This window comes from Anolis carolinensis, unplaced genomic scaffold (assembly GCF_035594765.1).
Source record: "Anolis carolinensis isolate JA03-04 unplaced genomic scaffold, rAnoCar3.1.pri scaffold_9, whole genome shotgun sequence".
Classification (NCBI taxonomy): Eukaryota; Metazoa; Chordata; class Lepidosauria; order Squamata; family Dactyloidae; genus Anolis; species Anolis carolinensis.
Genome location: NW_026943820.1, coordinates 22,857,762 through 22,873,720, shown reverse-complemented (window position 1 = coordinate 22,873,720; position 15,959 = coordinate 22,857,762). Strand labels below are relative to the sequence as shown.

The 15,959-nt window shown below is 41.3% G+C and overlaps 1 protein-coding gene across 1 annotated transcript in view; it reads right to left on the bottom strand.

Annotated features, from left to right (window-relative positions):
- The window catches only part of vat1l (vesicle amine transport 1 like), a 36,415-nt gene extending 22,807 nt beyond the window's left edge, over nt 1-13,608 (bottom strand). Inside the window, exons 1-3 of the mRNA XM_062961574.1 lie at nt 13,137-13,608; nt 2,209-2,338; nt 818-1,033 (exon numbers count right to left, since the gene is read on the bottom strand). Of these exons, the coding sequence (XP_062817644.1) occupies nt 818-1,033; nt 2,209-2,338; nt 13,137-13,375 (585 nt within the window). The 5' untranslated portion in view covers nt 13,376-13,608. The remainder of the gene's footprint in view (nt 1-817; nt 1,034-2,208; nt 2,339-13,136) is intronic.
- Nucleotides 13,609-15,959: the final 2,351 nt, after the last annotated feature.

The following is a 15,959-nucleotide window of genomic DNA, read 5'->3' as shown; positions in this document are numbered from 1 at the left end:
ATCAAGGCAGATAATCCACAATATCTGCTTTGAACTGGATTATCTGAGTCCACACTGCCATGTAATCCAGATCAATGTGAATTTTATACTGCTGTGTCGAAGGTGCCTTAGTGTGAATTGCAGTTTCATTTGTTTCTCTGTAAAAAGAAAAACAAAACAAAACAAAAATCGTGTGTGGTCACTACACACAATATCCCTGTTGTTTTACATGTTTTGATATGGTCAAAAGTGACTAATCAATAAAGAATTGTTGTTGTTGAATATCCCTGTAGTGCAAGTCCTGTTGAAGTTTCCTCGCAACCATATTTTCCCGGAGCTCCATATTATTTGAACATTCCACACATTTTTGAATTAATATTCAACAAGAATAAAACAGACCTTCTCTGTACTGTGCTGAACTGTAATAAGATTATAAATTCCGGTCCTTTGCTGCAGTGGCCTAGGAGGGGTCATACATCTTAAACATGATTATCTGGAGCTAAAGAGATTTTCTACTGAGATGATTTTATTCCTGTTGGGCAGGTTGCAGCCTGCAGGGTTAGAATTCTGGCAGACAATAACGATGTCCCCCGCAAGTCCATCCCTCTTAATAAAAAATACTATAACAATGGTTGTCCTTTTCTTTACTGAGAAATTTGCCAAACAACATCAAAATGTGGCCGTGATGCTTGAAGTTATTAAGAAGGAAGAACCCGCAAGTGTGGGCCAAATGAAGTGGGATGGAGGTAAATCATTTGAACTGTACTGAATTCACACATGTGTGAAGAAAAACCTTAGAATTCCTTATAGGACAAAAGTGAGATGAAAATCAACTTACCACTCCACCTCCGGCTGAATGAACTAACACGGACATGCCTTCTCGCAGGTTGGCAACCTCAAAGAGCATCATGTATGCTGTTACAAAGTTCATAGGGAAAGCAGCAGCTTCGGAAAAGCTCATGTCGTTGGGAATTTTGTAGACGAATTCAAGTGGTGTGCACACAACTTCTGCCCAGGCATTGTAGTTGACAAAAGCCATGACTCTGTCTCCAATCTAAAGTTTATGGAAAGAAAAATAGTCAAGGAACAGTGTTTTGGGTACAGCTCCAACAAAGGGACCAAAAATTACAGTCCAGTTTCAAACCTATATACAGGCAGTTGACGAATTACAAATATCCCACTTATATAGGGGAGAATGGGGTGAGACAATGGGAAGTGAGAGAAATCTACCCCTAGGAAGAGAAATTCACTCCTGGAAGAGTTTTTATCATGGGGGAAAGGGACTCCACTGGAGCTTCCTCACCAATCTTTGTTTCCACAACAAGACAAATTTTTGAAAATCCAATTATTGCTGAGACATCTTCTGAACAGGGGCACAGACATCAAAACACGACAGGGATGCTAACCCTTCCCTATGCAATCCAAAGCCCACACACATACACACATTGGACTGAAGTTATATTTACGAAATGTACCTGTTCCAACTTACATAAAGATTCAGCTTATCCACAAAACCTATATTATTCGTAACTTGGGGCCCGCCTGTACTTCCCATTGGGTTTCTGCAACATGATCAGCCGTACACAAAAATTGGCCATAATACTGCCTTGAGTTGCATATAGTCACAGTTACGCTCAAGAGAAGACAGTTCACATATCCAAGTGCATGGATAAATACAAATAATGCAATCAATAATGAGTACAAATAATGACAACATGAATGTGTTTTCCAGGATTTGTCTTAGTGTCACTTCGGCTGCTATGGCTTCATAGCATTGAGCGAAAGTGGTGCCAAACTGCATTAATTCTACAGTATAGATGCATTCTAAAAAGAAAGGTTTCCTAGAACATGATTAGCCATGTATTAGTGAACAGAACAGAGCTACTCCTTTTGAAAATGTAAAAGCATTTGGTAATAAGGAAGAGGGAGCAGGCTTGTTTTCCGCTGTCCTGGAGACTAGGACTCAGAGCAATGGGTTCAAATTAAAAGAAAGAGGATTCCACTTGAACATTAGGAAGGACTTTCTGACTGTAAGAGCTGTTCAACGGTGGAACTCTCTACCTCAGAGTGTGATGGAAGTTCCTTCTTTGGAGACTGGATGCAATGGAGTCCATACACCCCAGGGCCAACTCATATGGCAAATGTATATAAGGCCCCAAAAGTCATATTTCTGAATATGAGCCCCAAGCATTAAAAGACCCCTTCCATTATGTAGACACATTTCATTACCTCATAGCCTTTCACATTGTCACCCACAGCTTCTACAATTCCAGAGCATTCAAATCCAGGGACAAGTGGTGCTTTAGGTGGATTGTCAATGTTCCCCTGCCGAACCATCAGGTCAATGAAATTTAATCCACTGTGAACAAAAGAAAGAAGAAATGAAGATATGAGGATGCTTGTTCCAGCAGGAGATTAATGAAATCAATGCATAGAAAGGATGGATTCCCACAATGCTCCTTTACCATGAAATTGATCTACCCAACTTCCATAAATTGGTTTTTCTAGCCTGAATTTTGCTAAGACAACATACCTAGATTGGTGGTGGAAACAAAAGCATTAAACAATCTGCAACTACAAAGCACTTGCGTCAGTTAAGCTGAGATTCATAAAGTCAACGCTGGAAGGGAGCATAAAGCTATATAGCTCAACCTCTTACCATGCAGAAAGAGATGGCCAACCAATCTCAGTTTAGAAGCCTCCAGTGGGGAAGAGTCCGCCACTCTCTTCCATAGTTAAACAGCTAATACAGTCAAGAGGCTCTTTCTAATGGAATCTCTCCTAGGAATTTGCATCCATTGATAGTTTCCAGAGCAGCAGAAAACAAGCTAACTCCATCTTCTATCAAAATCCCTTCAATTTTTAAAAGATAGCTATCAGATCATTTCTCTACCTTCCCTTCTCTGACCTAAGCCATTGTAGTTTCATAAAGCACTTTCCAGATATTTTCCCTTCTTGACCCCTGCTGAAGTACTTTACAGGCAGTCCCCAAGTAACGAACAAGATAGGATCCGTAGATTTGCTCTTAAGTTGTAAATTTGAACAGATACATTTTTCACAGACACACACAGACACACACACACACAGAGAGTTTTGGATAGCACAGAGAAGAGTAAACACCCCTGTGGTTGTTGTTTTGCTGTCTGTGCCCCTGTTCAGAAGATTTCACTTCACTTTCTGTCCTTGTGATCATTGGATTTTGAAAAATTTTGGCTTCTTGTGGAAATAAAGATTGGTGAGAAAGCTTCAGTGGAAGCCCTCTTTCCTCACGATAATAATTCTTTCAGTAAATTTCGCTTCCGAGGGGTAGATTTCTCTCACTTGCTATTGTCTTACCCCTGTTCTTAACTATGAGTTTTTTGTAAGTCAGATGTTTATAACCTGGGGACTGCCTGCATAGATTCCAGAATAGGGCTACCAAGGAAATGGGGAGGGGGGATAATCCCTGCAGAAATTTGAGACCAGGTTCTGTGGTGAATGTAATCACCCATCTGGTCTCAAATCGTCTGTCAATCAATGTTTATTACGGTTCAAAGGCCCAATTTGCTGAGTAAAAAGTGATAAAAAGTACACAATTGCCAACAGATTCATAAACTGATTATACCACTTAAACACAGGACAAAGTGTCAAAAGCTACAAATGAAAGGTTGTTTTCAACTCTGAAACATTTGAAAGCATACATAAGAAGCACAATGGAGCAAGAAAGACTGGACTTGCATTCTTGAGTGTCCCGAAGTTTATTAATGGGGCCTGATTTCTGTCAAAGTATATTGACACAGTTTCCAAGTGTTTCCAATAGACATTGTGGTATTCTTTTGTAACACTAAATTACCATTTAAGAGTCATTTTCAGTTTTTTCTTAGACTTGAAACTTTGTAATTAGGATAGAAATTTGATTTAATTAAGTCTATATAAAATATAGAATGAATCATATAATTTAAATTATTTTGTGTCATGGACCTACTCTTCACGATTTGCTAAAAAATGTTTCAACCCCTCCTCTCCAAAAATTCTGGCTATGGGTTGTTTTTGGGTGGTCTCCTACCAAGCATTAACACTTCGCCCCCCAAATCCTGCTTCATAAGCCTGGCATGCTAATTTGCTAATTTTTAAACAATTAAGTGAATCATTAGAAATACCGAAATTACAAAATATTGTAATAAAAGGGTTGGAGAGTAAAGTTAAGTATTCCAAAAGTGGTGTCTGCCTTAGGAATAAAGTCTTGGGGCTCTTCGAGAGTAGTGCGATTGGAGGGAAAAGTCAAGAATCTCAAAAGTTTTTTCCCCAAGGTTTTTTTTAATGGAGTGGGTGGGAACTGCACTAGCTCATATGAAAAATCAGAAACCGGATTATTTCAAAACAAATGGCAAGAAAGATCAATATGTGATGAGATCTGAGAAATGATACAATTTGATTTTAACAGTAATGGGACAACGCACCACAGTAAGATGACGCTTCCCTCTCTCTCTCCCCCCCCCCCCCCAAATGAGATGAGGTCCTAAGAAACAGTTACAGATCTCATTGGTCATCCAATAAGAGTAAGGATTTGAAATTGCATTTCTGCAGCCCAATTCCAAATCTCCAACTACAACACAATGTCAGCTTTTATAAATATCATTTTCTCCAAACAACAGAGTACTTCATGTGTGTGCATCCAGCCAACAGGTGGAATGAGTAATTCCATCAATGACTGACATGTCACTGAGTGTCATGAGAACATCAAGCCTGGGATGCCTGAGTGAAGGTCAATTTGGACATTAGCGAAAGAAAGGTGCTGACCTAGAAAAAACTTGATGAGAAAACTGCATGAATACAAGACAACATTCATGGGGAGATCTAGGTCACTAGAAACATCAATGGAAATGAGTATCTAATTTAATTATTGTGGCTTGAGCACTGAATGGATTTCTAGACCAGCTTTCAAACTGTTATGAGGTCTCCAACAGTGTTTGTGAATATATTTGATATCTGTTCAAGCCAGCATACAATATATAATTAAAGCTTAATAAAGCCATATAAAGTTCCTTTGAATTTTGCATTTATATTTTTGTTGCTGCTGTTGTTATTCTGTACTCTCTATTAGTCACTTAATCAAGTATACAGTAGAGTCTCACTTATCCAAGCTAAACGGGCCGGCAGAAGCTTGGATAAGCGAATATCTTGGATAATAAGGAGGGATTAAGGAAAAGCCTATTAAACATCAAATTAGGTTATGATTGTACAAATTAAGCACCAAAACATCATGTTATACAACAAATTTGACAGAAAACGTAGTTCAATACACAGTAATGTTATGTTGTAATTACTGTATTTACAAATTTAACACCAAAATATCATGATATATTGAAAACATTGACTACAAAAATGGCTTGGATAATCCAGAGGCTTGGATAAGCGAGGCTTGGATAAATGAGACTCCACTGTACTTAAATAAACTTCTCCTGGCCTGATGGAAGTAAATAATGCGAATAATAATCTGAAACAGATCTGAGACAGACCTCTTAACGTGCTTTCCTTATAAAACAAACACTTAAAATCATAATAAAGATATTGTTGTTTAAAAAAATCATGACATTCTGTAATAAAATTAATCTGCTGCAAGATGTCCCAATAACTAAAGCGGAATGAGATGGTTGTCTCAGGCAACTGTTGACAATTTACTTTGTTATTCCTATATGAGTGCATCTACATTGGTGGTAGAATTAATGCAGTTTGACACTACTTTAGCTGCCATGGCTCAGTACTATAGAGTCATGGAAGTTGATGAGAAGGCTAAAGATCTTGTAAAATTACAGCTTCCATAAGTTCATAGCATTGAGTCATGACAGTCAAACTGCATTAATTCTACCATGGAAATCAGTGGCTCCCAACCTTTTTTTATTTTTTAACCAGGGACCACTCTTTAATATTAGTACCAAAAGGGTTACAAATCAGATTTTGGCCAACTTTAGATTCTGTTTGATTATTTGGGGTGCTGATTCAGAAAATTGCACTGGATAGACCACATCAGCTCTAGTTTCTGATACAGAACATATGCCATTCAGTAGTTGCTATCTGCCCACCTACAGAAAACCATATTTAATAATCTAGATCTGATGTAGTCTACCCAATGCAATTTTCTGAATCAGCACCCCAAATAACCCCAGGAACAGGCCTAAAAATGAAGACACCAAGGTGCCCCCCCCTTCCAGGCACCTCATGGAATGGCTCCACTCAGGGGGAGGGAGGGGGAGGAGAAGCAGCAGCCAGGAGGCTTGTTGCCACACCTTTCGTGGGTAGTCAGTCTCTCCCCTCCCGACATCCCTGTTGCCTCGGCGCTATAAGAGGGTTTCACGAGATCAGTTGCTCTCGTTGCAACGGTGTAGTAACGGTGAGACCGCAGCCCATATTTCAGTTCTTGCGGACCACTAGCGGTCCGCAGACAACAGGATGGGAACCACTGATGTAGATAGATACAACCTAGTTTACTTCAAGGGATGGGGAAAGAGGGTTATGGAATGTTTGCTCTCATGTAACAAAATAACTTGTCCAGCATTGGCTATGATGGCCCTTGACTTGCTCATCAAATAATAAAAGAATGAGACATGGGAAAACTCTCTCATTAGCCAGAGAAGCAGAGAGGTGATTGATTCTTTGGAATACAGGATGAAAGTATGCTTCCACAATGCAATCTTGGATCAGACTGGGGTGCTTTTTGCTAACCCAACAGAACCGAGCTGGCATTTAATGGAGATAGCAAGGTCTATAGGTTGCTGCTCTCTTCATGACACTTGGCAAAACAAACTAACTCACCCGTAGGGAACATCACTCTTGCATGTCAACTGTTGCTAAAATAAGCCACATACCATTCACCTTGACATTTTCTTCCCACAAAATGTTGGGCGTTTGCATAGCAGGAACACAGTACACAGTGACTGATAAAAACAACAACAACAAAAACCCTTTCCTTGAGATCTATTCCTAGGGGACCAAATGTTAACCAATGATTGCTAATAGAGATTTGTATATAAAGTGCTCAAGATTTCTGCAATTTTTAGAAGCAAAAAGATAGTGAGGAAATATACAGCCGGTAGACTGTTAGGAATGGTGGGAGCTGAAGTTCAAAACACCTGGAGAGCCAAAGTTTGCCCATGTCTAATCTACACCATAGAATGAATGCAGTTTGACACCACTTTAACTACCATGGTTCAATGCTAGGCAGTGCTTTGTAGTTTGGGGAGACACCAGCACTCTTTAGTAGACACCATGTAAAACTACAGTTCCTGTAATTCCATGGCATGGCATAATTTGTTCATAAAGAGTGCCTTTCCTTCAAGTAATCCCAAGGGCTTCAGCAGCGGAGAGGGAAGTGGATCTGCCCCATTCTGGCACCCCCGTTACTAACCTACTTTGTGCATCAAATTCTTTCTTGGATTTGGATTAACCCTAAGCATTGCAACACTAAGCCCTGTTTGCCCATGTGTTAAACAAACTCAGCCTTTTTATTTTCCACAGTAGGCCTATAAATCCCAGATGCACCATATCCCTGTTTGGTTTTAGAAACTAAGCAAGGTCAGCTCTAGTTAGTACTTGGATGGGAGATGACCAAGGAATACCAGGAATTTGAGAGCACCTCTGAGTATTTAATGCCTAAGAATTCCCTGTGAAATTCATGAGGGTGCAATGCACATAGATGTGTAAACTAAAACACATGACTGTGCCAGCTAAAGTAGGCTTGGTGATGCACTGAAGGCTTGCCAGGCAGAGAAAAGCGAAGGGGAGACAATCCTGAGACAAAGCTATGAAAATAATAAATAAGCTTTTGTCAGATACAACTGAGCCAGAATGACCAAACTCAATCATTTTGTAGCTGATGGACCCCTCAGAAAAAAAATGAAAACCAAAGTTAATACCAGACAAGAAACCCCGGAATGGATGCCAGGCCAAAGCAGCCTTTTGGAAACCAGCCAGTCTACTCTCAAACTGCAAAGTCACAGATATAGAGGAAAATGATACAGGGAGGTGGTGGAAAACCCCAGAAGGCCAAAAAAGACTGTTTTTTCCTCTTCCCTCTGAATGCATTGCTACTCAAAAGGCTGACACTTTCAGTGGGAGAAAGCATGCATGGCTGTTTTCTAAAATGCCCGTTTGCCAAATATTCATTTCAGAGAGACAGGCAGAAGGATCGGCAGTGGGAATGGTGTGGATGACAATGGTTTGTGTAGAAAGAAAAGGACAACAAACGCTCCAACTGTCTTCCTTGGAGAAATAGCAATTGCAAAGGAGGAATTGTTGCTGAGTCAATTTGAGAGGTGGCTTTATTGCCAAGTGCATGGGTTTACTTGGGAGCAAACCAGTCTAAATTGAGATATTGGAGGTATCATGAGAAGACATGACTGACTAACCAGGCAATAATCCTCGTCTATTGTACAGTGAGATCTTGGTATCCACTAGGGTTTGGTTCCAGGACCGTTTGTGGATATCAAAATCATGGGCGCTCAAGTCCTATTATGTACAATGGTGTAGTAAAATTGCAAAATCCAGATTTGCTTTTAGTATTTTTTTTGAGGGGGGAGAATATTATCAAGCCATGGATGGATGAATCTGTGGATGCAGTTTTCGTGACTATGGGGATCCCGTGATCGTTCTGAGTCCATGGCCTCTGTGTTGCATCATTCTATGGAAGGAAATTGCCCTGTCCTGGAGGGGGGCTTCTTTCCAAATCAGCATGTTAAGCAAGTTGCATTGCAGTTGCAACTTTGCAAAAGTCTAGTCTTTCAAAAAAGAAAGAAACTTAGAAAGCAAGCCAGAAAGAGAGAGGGATAGTCACAGAGAGAGGGAGATGGAATGATGATGATGATGATGATGATGACAACAGGAGAGAGAGAAAAAATCAGTATTCTAAGGTGCCTCTGAAGGTAAGAGTGGCAAAGAGCAATGGAGTACTGCTACTAACAAAATAAAAATAGAGAAGACAATATTCTAAGATGCTTCTGGAACAGGCATGGGCAAACTTCGGCCCTCCAGGTGTTTTGGACTTCAACTCCCACAATTTCTAGCAGCCTACTGCTAGAAGCCCAAAACAACTGGAGGGCTGAAGTTTGCCCATGCCTGTTTTAGAAGTGAGAGTGGCAAAGAGCAATGGAATAATAATACAGTAGACTCTCAACTGGCATAGCTGGGAATTGGTAGGTGCAGGATAAATGTAATTTGTGGTTGATAGAGAGTTATGTTTAAAATAGGCCTAACAACTACTATTCCCCCTTCATACTGTCCCATACCATAAACTCTGTCTTGACCTGATCTTAATACTGAAATACAGTAAAAGCAAACTAAGACAAATGAAGACAAATTGAACTTAATGTAAGACAGTTGTACTGTTTTATTATATTATAAAAACAGCCTATATACACACACACACACATATATACAGTAGAGTCTCACTTATTCAAGCTAAACGGGCCGGCAGAAGCTTAGATAAGCGAATATCTTGGATAATAAGGAGGGATTAAGGAAAAGCCTATTAAACATCAAATTAGGTTATGATTTTACAAATTAAGCACCAAAACACCATGTTTTACAACAAATTTGACTGAAAAAGCAGTTCAATACGCAGTAATGTTATATTGTAATTACTGTATTTATGAATTTAGCACCAAAATATCATGATATATTGAAAACATTGACTACAAAAATGGCTTGAATAATCCAGAAGCATGGATAAGTGAGGCTTGGATAAGTGAGACTCTACTGTATATGATTTTTGCTGGTGGCTTGGGAGAGTTCCTGTTGTTTGAGTTCCAATTAACTGAAGGCCCTTCCACAGAACCATATAAACCAGAATACCAAGGCTGAAAATCCCACAATATCGGCTTTGAACTGGATTATCTGAGTCCACACTGCCATATATTCCAGTTCAAGGCAGAAAACGTGGGATTTTGTTCAGCTGTTTGGAAGGGGCCTGAGAGTCTACTGTAGGGAGGAAGTGGAAGAGGAGGAGGAGGGAAGGAAAAGAAGGAGGAGGAGGAGAAAAGAGAAGAAGAAAAAAGGGAAGGAGGGGGGACGAAGAAGGACGGAAAAATGATAAAAAAAAAGAAAGAGGAGGAGAAGGATGAAGAAAATGAGAAGAAGAAAAAGGAGGAGAAGATGAAGAAAAATAGGAGAAAAAGGAGAAGAAGAATAAGAACGATGAGGAGGGAAAAGAGAAGAAGGAGGAGAAGGAAAAGGAGAAAAGAATTCTGCATTTATTTATTTGCTTATTACATATATATTCCACCCTCCTCACCCCAGAGTGGGACTTAGAGGGGCCTTACAGAAAGGCAGCAATTTGATATAATGAACACACAAACATACTGTATAAATAAACATATACATTAAAATAAAAAAAAATCAAACAACAATATTAAAAACAATTGTTAAAGTCATGTCATCCAGAATCAAAATCCAGGGCCATTCCATTATTCCATATACTCATACACTAACTTGCTAGCCAAAAGCTTGGTCCCATGAGAAATGAGAAGGAGGAAAAGGAGGAGGAGGAAAAGTAGAAAGAAAGGAAGGAGAAGAGGAATGAGAAAGATGGGGAGGGAAAGAGAAGAAGGAAGAGAAGGAGGAGTAAGAAAAAGAGAAGAAAAATAAGAAAACGGAGAGGAGGAGGAGGAGGAAGAGAAGGAGGAGGAGGAAAAAGGAGAAGAAAAAGGAGGGGTGCAGATGGAGACGTAGACGGAAAGATAGGAGAAGAAGAATGAGAAAGATGAGGAGGAAAAAGAGAAGGAGGAAGAGGAGGAAGATAATGTGGTATTGTAAGATTCCTCTAGGAGTGAGACTGACAAAGCACAATGGAATGATAATAAAAAGAATAAGAAGAAAATAATAATAATAGTGGACCTGGTGAAGAATGACAAGGAAAAAGAGAAGGAGAAGGAAGAGAAGATGGAACGCAGCATTGTAAGATTGGGTTGCTGTGTGTTTTCCAGGCTGTATGGGCCATGTTCAAGAAGCATTCTCTCCTGACGTTTTGCCCGCATCTATGGCAGGCATCCTCAGAGGTTGTGAGCTCTGTTAAAAACTAAGCAAGTAGGGTTTAAATATCTGTGGAAAGTCCAGGTTGGGAGAAAGAACTCTTGTCGGTTTGAGGCAAGTGTGAATGTTGCCTCAATATGGACGCAGGATATTATTTGAGAAGACAGAAATTCTGGACCACTCTTACAATTCCCATGTCAGATTACACAGAGAAGCCTTTGAATTGCACAAGCATGTGGACAATTTCAACAGAAAGGAGGAAATTATGAAAATGAACAAAATCTGGCTACCAGTACTGTATTAGTAAGGTAAAGGTTTCCCTTGACGTTAAACCCAGTCATTTCTGACTCTGGGGGTTGGTGCTCATCTCCATTTCTAAGCCGAAGAGCTGGCGATGTCCGTAGACACCTCCAAGGTCATGTGGCCATAGGCATGACTGCATGGAGCGCTGTTACCTTCCCGCCGGAGCGGTACCTATTGATCTACTCACATTTGCATGTTTTCGAACTGCTAAGTTGGCGGAAGCTGGAGCTAATAGCGGGTGCTCACTCCGCTCCCGGGATTTGAACCTGCGAACTTTCGGTCTGCTAGTCCAGCAGCTCAGTGTTTTAACACATTTCACCACCGGGGCTCCTTGTACTGTATTACAAAACTATAAGATCAGGATAGTAGATAAGGAACAACACTCAGAAATCGGGAATTCTAGATAAGAAACAATCAGGGCCAGCTAACACCTCCCAACAAAGGATTCCCCCAGGGAGGAAGCAGCCAGGCTTTGAAACTGCAAGGCTATTCAATGCTAATCAAGCTAGCCAATGGCAACATTCACCACCACTCAGAAACAGGAGAACTCCAGACAGCAAAAAATCAAGTGCCAGTTAACACCTTCCAAACAGAGGATGTCTCCAGGCAACAAAGCCCAGGCTACCACTGATTGACTTTGCAAACTTCACGGCTACTCAAATGCTAATTCAAGCTTCCTAACTGCAACATTCACACTTGCTTTAAAAAGACAAGGGTTCTTTCTCCCATCCTGGACATTCCACATATACAGTAGAGTCTCATTTATCCAAGCCTCGCTTATCCAAGCTTCTGGATTATCCAAGCCATTTTGTAGTCAATGTTTTCAATATATCATGATATTTTGGTGCTAAATTCGTAAATACAGTAATTATAACATAACATTACTACGTATTGAACTACTTTTTCTGTCAAATTTGTTGTATAACATGATGTTTTGGTGTTTAATTTGTAAAATCATAATCTAATTTGATGTTTAATAGGCTTCTCCTTAATCCCTCCTTATTATCCAAGGTATTCGCTTATCAAAGCTTTTGCCGGCCCGTTTAGCTTGGATAAGTAAGTACAGTAGAGTCTCACTTATCCAACATAAACGAGCCGGCAGAATGTTGGATAAGCGAATATGTTGGATAATAAGGAGGGATCAAGGAAAAGTCTATTAAACATCATTTTAGGTTATGATTTTACAAATTAAGCACCAAAACATCATGTTATACAACAAATTTGACAGAAAAAGTAGTTCAATACACAGTAATGCTATGTAGTAATTACGGTATTTATGAATTTAGCACCAAAATATCACGATGTATTGAAAACATTGAATACAAAAATGCGTTGGATAATCCAGTACATTGGATAAGTAAGTGGTGGATAAGTGAGACTCTACTGTAGTAAGTAAAAGCAAAAGTTTATTTGTATACCGCCCTCTCTCCCGAAAGGGACTCAGGGCGGTTTCCAATATAAAATCAGCATAAAACATTGTACAATAAATCACTGAAAACACTATAAAACGCTATAAGAATCAAAAACAAAACATAACAATTGACTAAAACAATCACATAAACAGAAGGAATATAAGTGAGACTCTACTGTATATAGTACACTCCACTTGCTTCATTGCCAACAGAACCTCTGAAGATGCCATCCACAGATGCCATTCTCAGGAGAAAATGCTTCTGGAACATGGCCATACAGCCCGGAAAACTCACAGCAACCCAGTGAGTGATTCCGGCCATGAAAGCCTCCGACAACACATTGTACGATTGCTCTAGAAGTGAGAATGACAAAGCGGGATGCGAGACTCATCATGATAATACTAATGAGAATGAGAAGAAGGAATGCTCATAATACTGGACCAGGCTTTGACGCGGATCTTGAGCTCTCCCTCCTGGGGCTCGGGCATGACTTTCTTGGCCACCCGGAGCTTGTTGAGGCCCCCGAAAGCGGCCAGAACCACGGCGCGCATCTCCTTGGCTTCTCCTCCGCCTCCGCCGGCCTTCGGGCTGCCTTGGCTTTCTCCCCCGCCGCCTTCGGCTGCCTCCTTCTCGATCATCTGCTCCGTCTCCTCCGCTTTCTCGGCTCCTTCCTTAGCCATGGCTGCTGGGGAAGGAGAAGAAGGAGCAGGGATGCAGGGATGGGAGGAGGCACGGGGAAGATGCCGAAGGTCCAAGGCGCAGAGCCGGCTCTCCTTCCCCGCCCCTGATCAGCAGCCTTTCCTCTCCTGTTGAATGCCTGCGAGTCCCTCTCTCTGTGAATGTGATGCTGAGCTATGTGTGCAATGGCTGCAGCTGACTGGGTGAGGTCTGGGCCCTCCTGCCTCCTGCCAGCCTTACCATAACCAACGGAGTAGAGGCACCCCGGCAATATTCAGAAGCATTGCACTAAAGGACGCTCCCAGTCCCCACTCCTCTTGGATTTTAACACCTCGCTTGACGTTTTATATTATTTACTTACATTGACTTACATCAATTTGATATACAAGCAGTCTCCAAGTTAAAAATACAATTGCTTCTGTAGGGTTTGGTTGAATTGGTTTCTAAGTTGGAGCAAGTATATTTTTAAGTCTACCTCCAGCCCTATGTATTGTTCATAGAATGTTCATAGAATCATAGAATAGTAGAGTTGGAAGAGACCTCACAGGCCATCCAGTCCAACCCCCTGCAGGCAGCAGGAAAATCTCATTCAAAGCACCCCCCACAGATGGCCATCATCATCATCATCAACATCATCATCATCATCTATATATATATATAAAAGGGTAATGAAATTTCGGCCTAGGACAAAACAACAAAACTACTCATCCCAGAAACACTAAACTTGGCAGTACAACCCCTCATCCATGCCTCTACGTTCATACAACAAAAAGCTCCAGCTACTCCAGAAAACGGCCAGGCTTTGAGACTGCAAGGCTATTCACTGCTATTCCACCTGGCCGACAGGATTCCCATAAGCCACAGCAACGCGTGGCCGGGCAAAGCTAGTCTATATATATAAAAGGGTAATGAAATTTCATCCTAGGACAAAACAACAAAACTACACATCCCAGAAACACTAAACTTGGCAGCACAACCCCTCATCCATGCCTCTACGTTTATACAACAAAAAGCTCCAGCTACTCCAGAAAACGGCCAGGCTTTGAGACTGCAAGGCTATTCACTGCTATTCCACCTGGCCAACAAAGGATTCCCATAAGCCACAGCAATGCGTGGCCGGGCAAAGCTAGTCATCTATATTTATATCCCACCCATCCAGTCCAACCCCCTGCCAAGTAGCAGGAAATCACGTTCAAAGCACCCCCGACAGATGGCCATCCAGCCTCTGCTTAAAAGCCTCCAAAGAAGGAGCCTCCACCACTGCTGAACAGCTCTCACAGTGAGGAAATTCTTCCTGATGTTCGGGTGGAATCTCCTTTCCTGTAGTTTGGAGCCATTGTTCCGTGTCCTAGTCTGCAGGGCAGCAGAAAACAAGCTTGCTCCCTCCTCCCTATGACTTCCCTTCACGTATTTGTATATGGCTATCATGTCTCCTCTCAGCCTTCTCTTCTGCAGGCTAAACATGCCCAGTTCTTTAAGCCGCTCCCCATAGGGCTTGTTCTCCAGACCTTTGATCATTTTAGTTGCCCTCCTCTGGACGCTTTCCAGCTTGTCAACATCTCCTTTCAATTGTGGTGCCCAGAATTGGACACAGTATTCCAGGTGTGGTCTGACCAAGGCAGAATAGAGGGGGAGCATGACTTCCCTGGATCTAGACGCTATACCCCTATTTATGCAGGCCAGAATCTCATTGGCTTTTTTAGCAGCCGCATCACATTGTAGGCTCATGTTTAACTTGGTGTCCACGAGGATTCCAAGGTCTTTTTCACGCGTACTGCTATCGAGCCAGGCATCGTCCCCCATTCTGTATCTTGCATTCCATTTTTTCTGCTGAAGTGAAGTATCTTGCATTTGTCCCTGTTGAACTTCATTTTGTTATTTTCGGCCCATCTCTCTAGTCTGTCAAGATGATTTTGAATTCTGCTCTTGTCTTCTGGAGTGTTAGTTATCCCTCCCAATTTGGTGTCATCTGCAAACTTGATGATCGTGCCTTCTAACCCTTCGTCTAAGTCGTAAATAAAGATGTTGAACAAAACCGAGCCCAGGACAGAACCCTGCGGCACTCCACTCGTGACTTCTAAGCCAAAGAGCCGGCATTGTCCATAGACGCCTCCAAGGTCATGTGGCCGGCATGACTGCATGAAGCGCCGTTACCTTCCTGCCAGAGCGGTACCTATTGATCTATTCACGTTGGCATGTTTTCAAACTGCTAGGTTGGCAGAACAATTCTACATAGGGACCATCAAATGCAGCAATGCCCAAACATGAATCAAGGAATGAGAAAGGCACTGCAGACTAACTCAATCAGAGAAATCAGTCATAGCAGAGCATTTGATGAACCAACTTGGACACAGCATATTATTTGAGAACACAGAAATGCTGGACCACTCTAACAACCACCATGGCAGAATACACACAGAGAAGCCATTGAAATCCACAAGCATGTGGACAATTTCAACAGAAAGTAGGAAACCATGAAAAGGAACAAAATCTGGCTATAGAAGGCATCCTTAAAGGTTGTGAGATCTGTTGGCAGGTGGAGTTTATATATCTGTGGAATGTTCAGGGTGGGAGAAAGAACTCTTG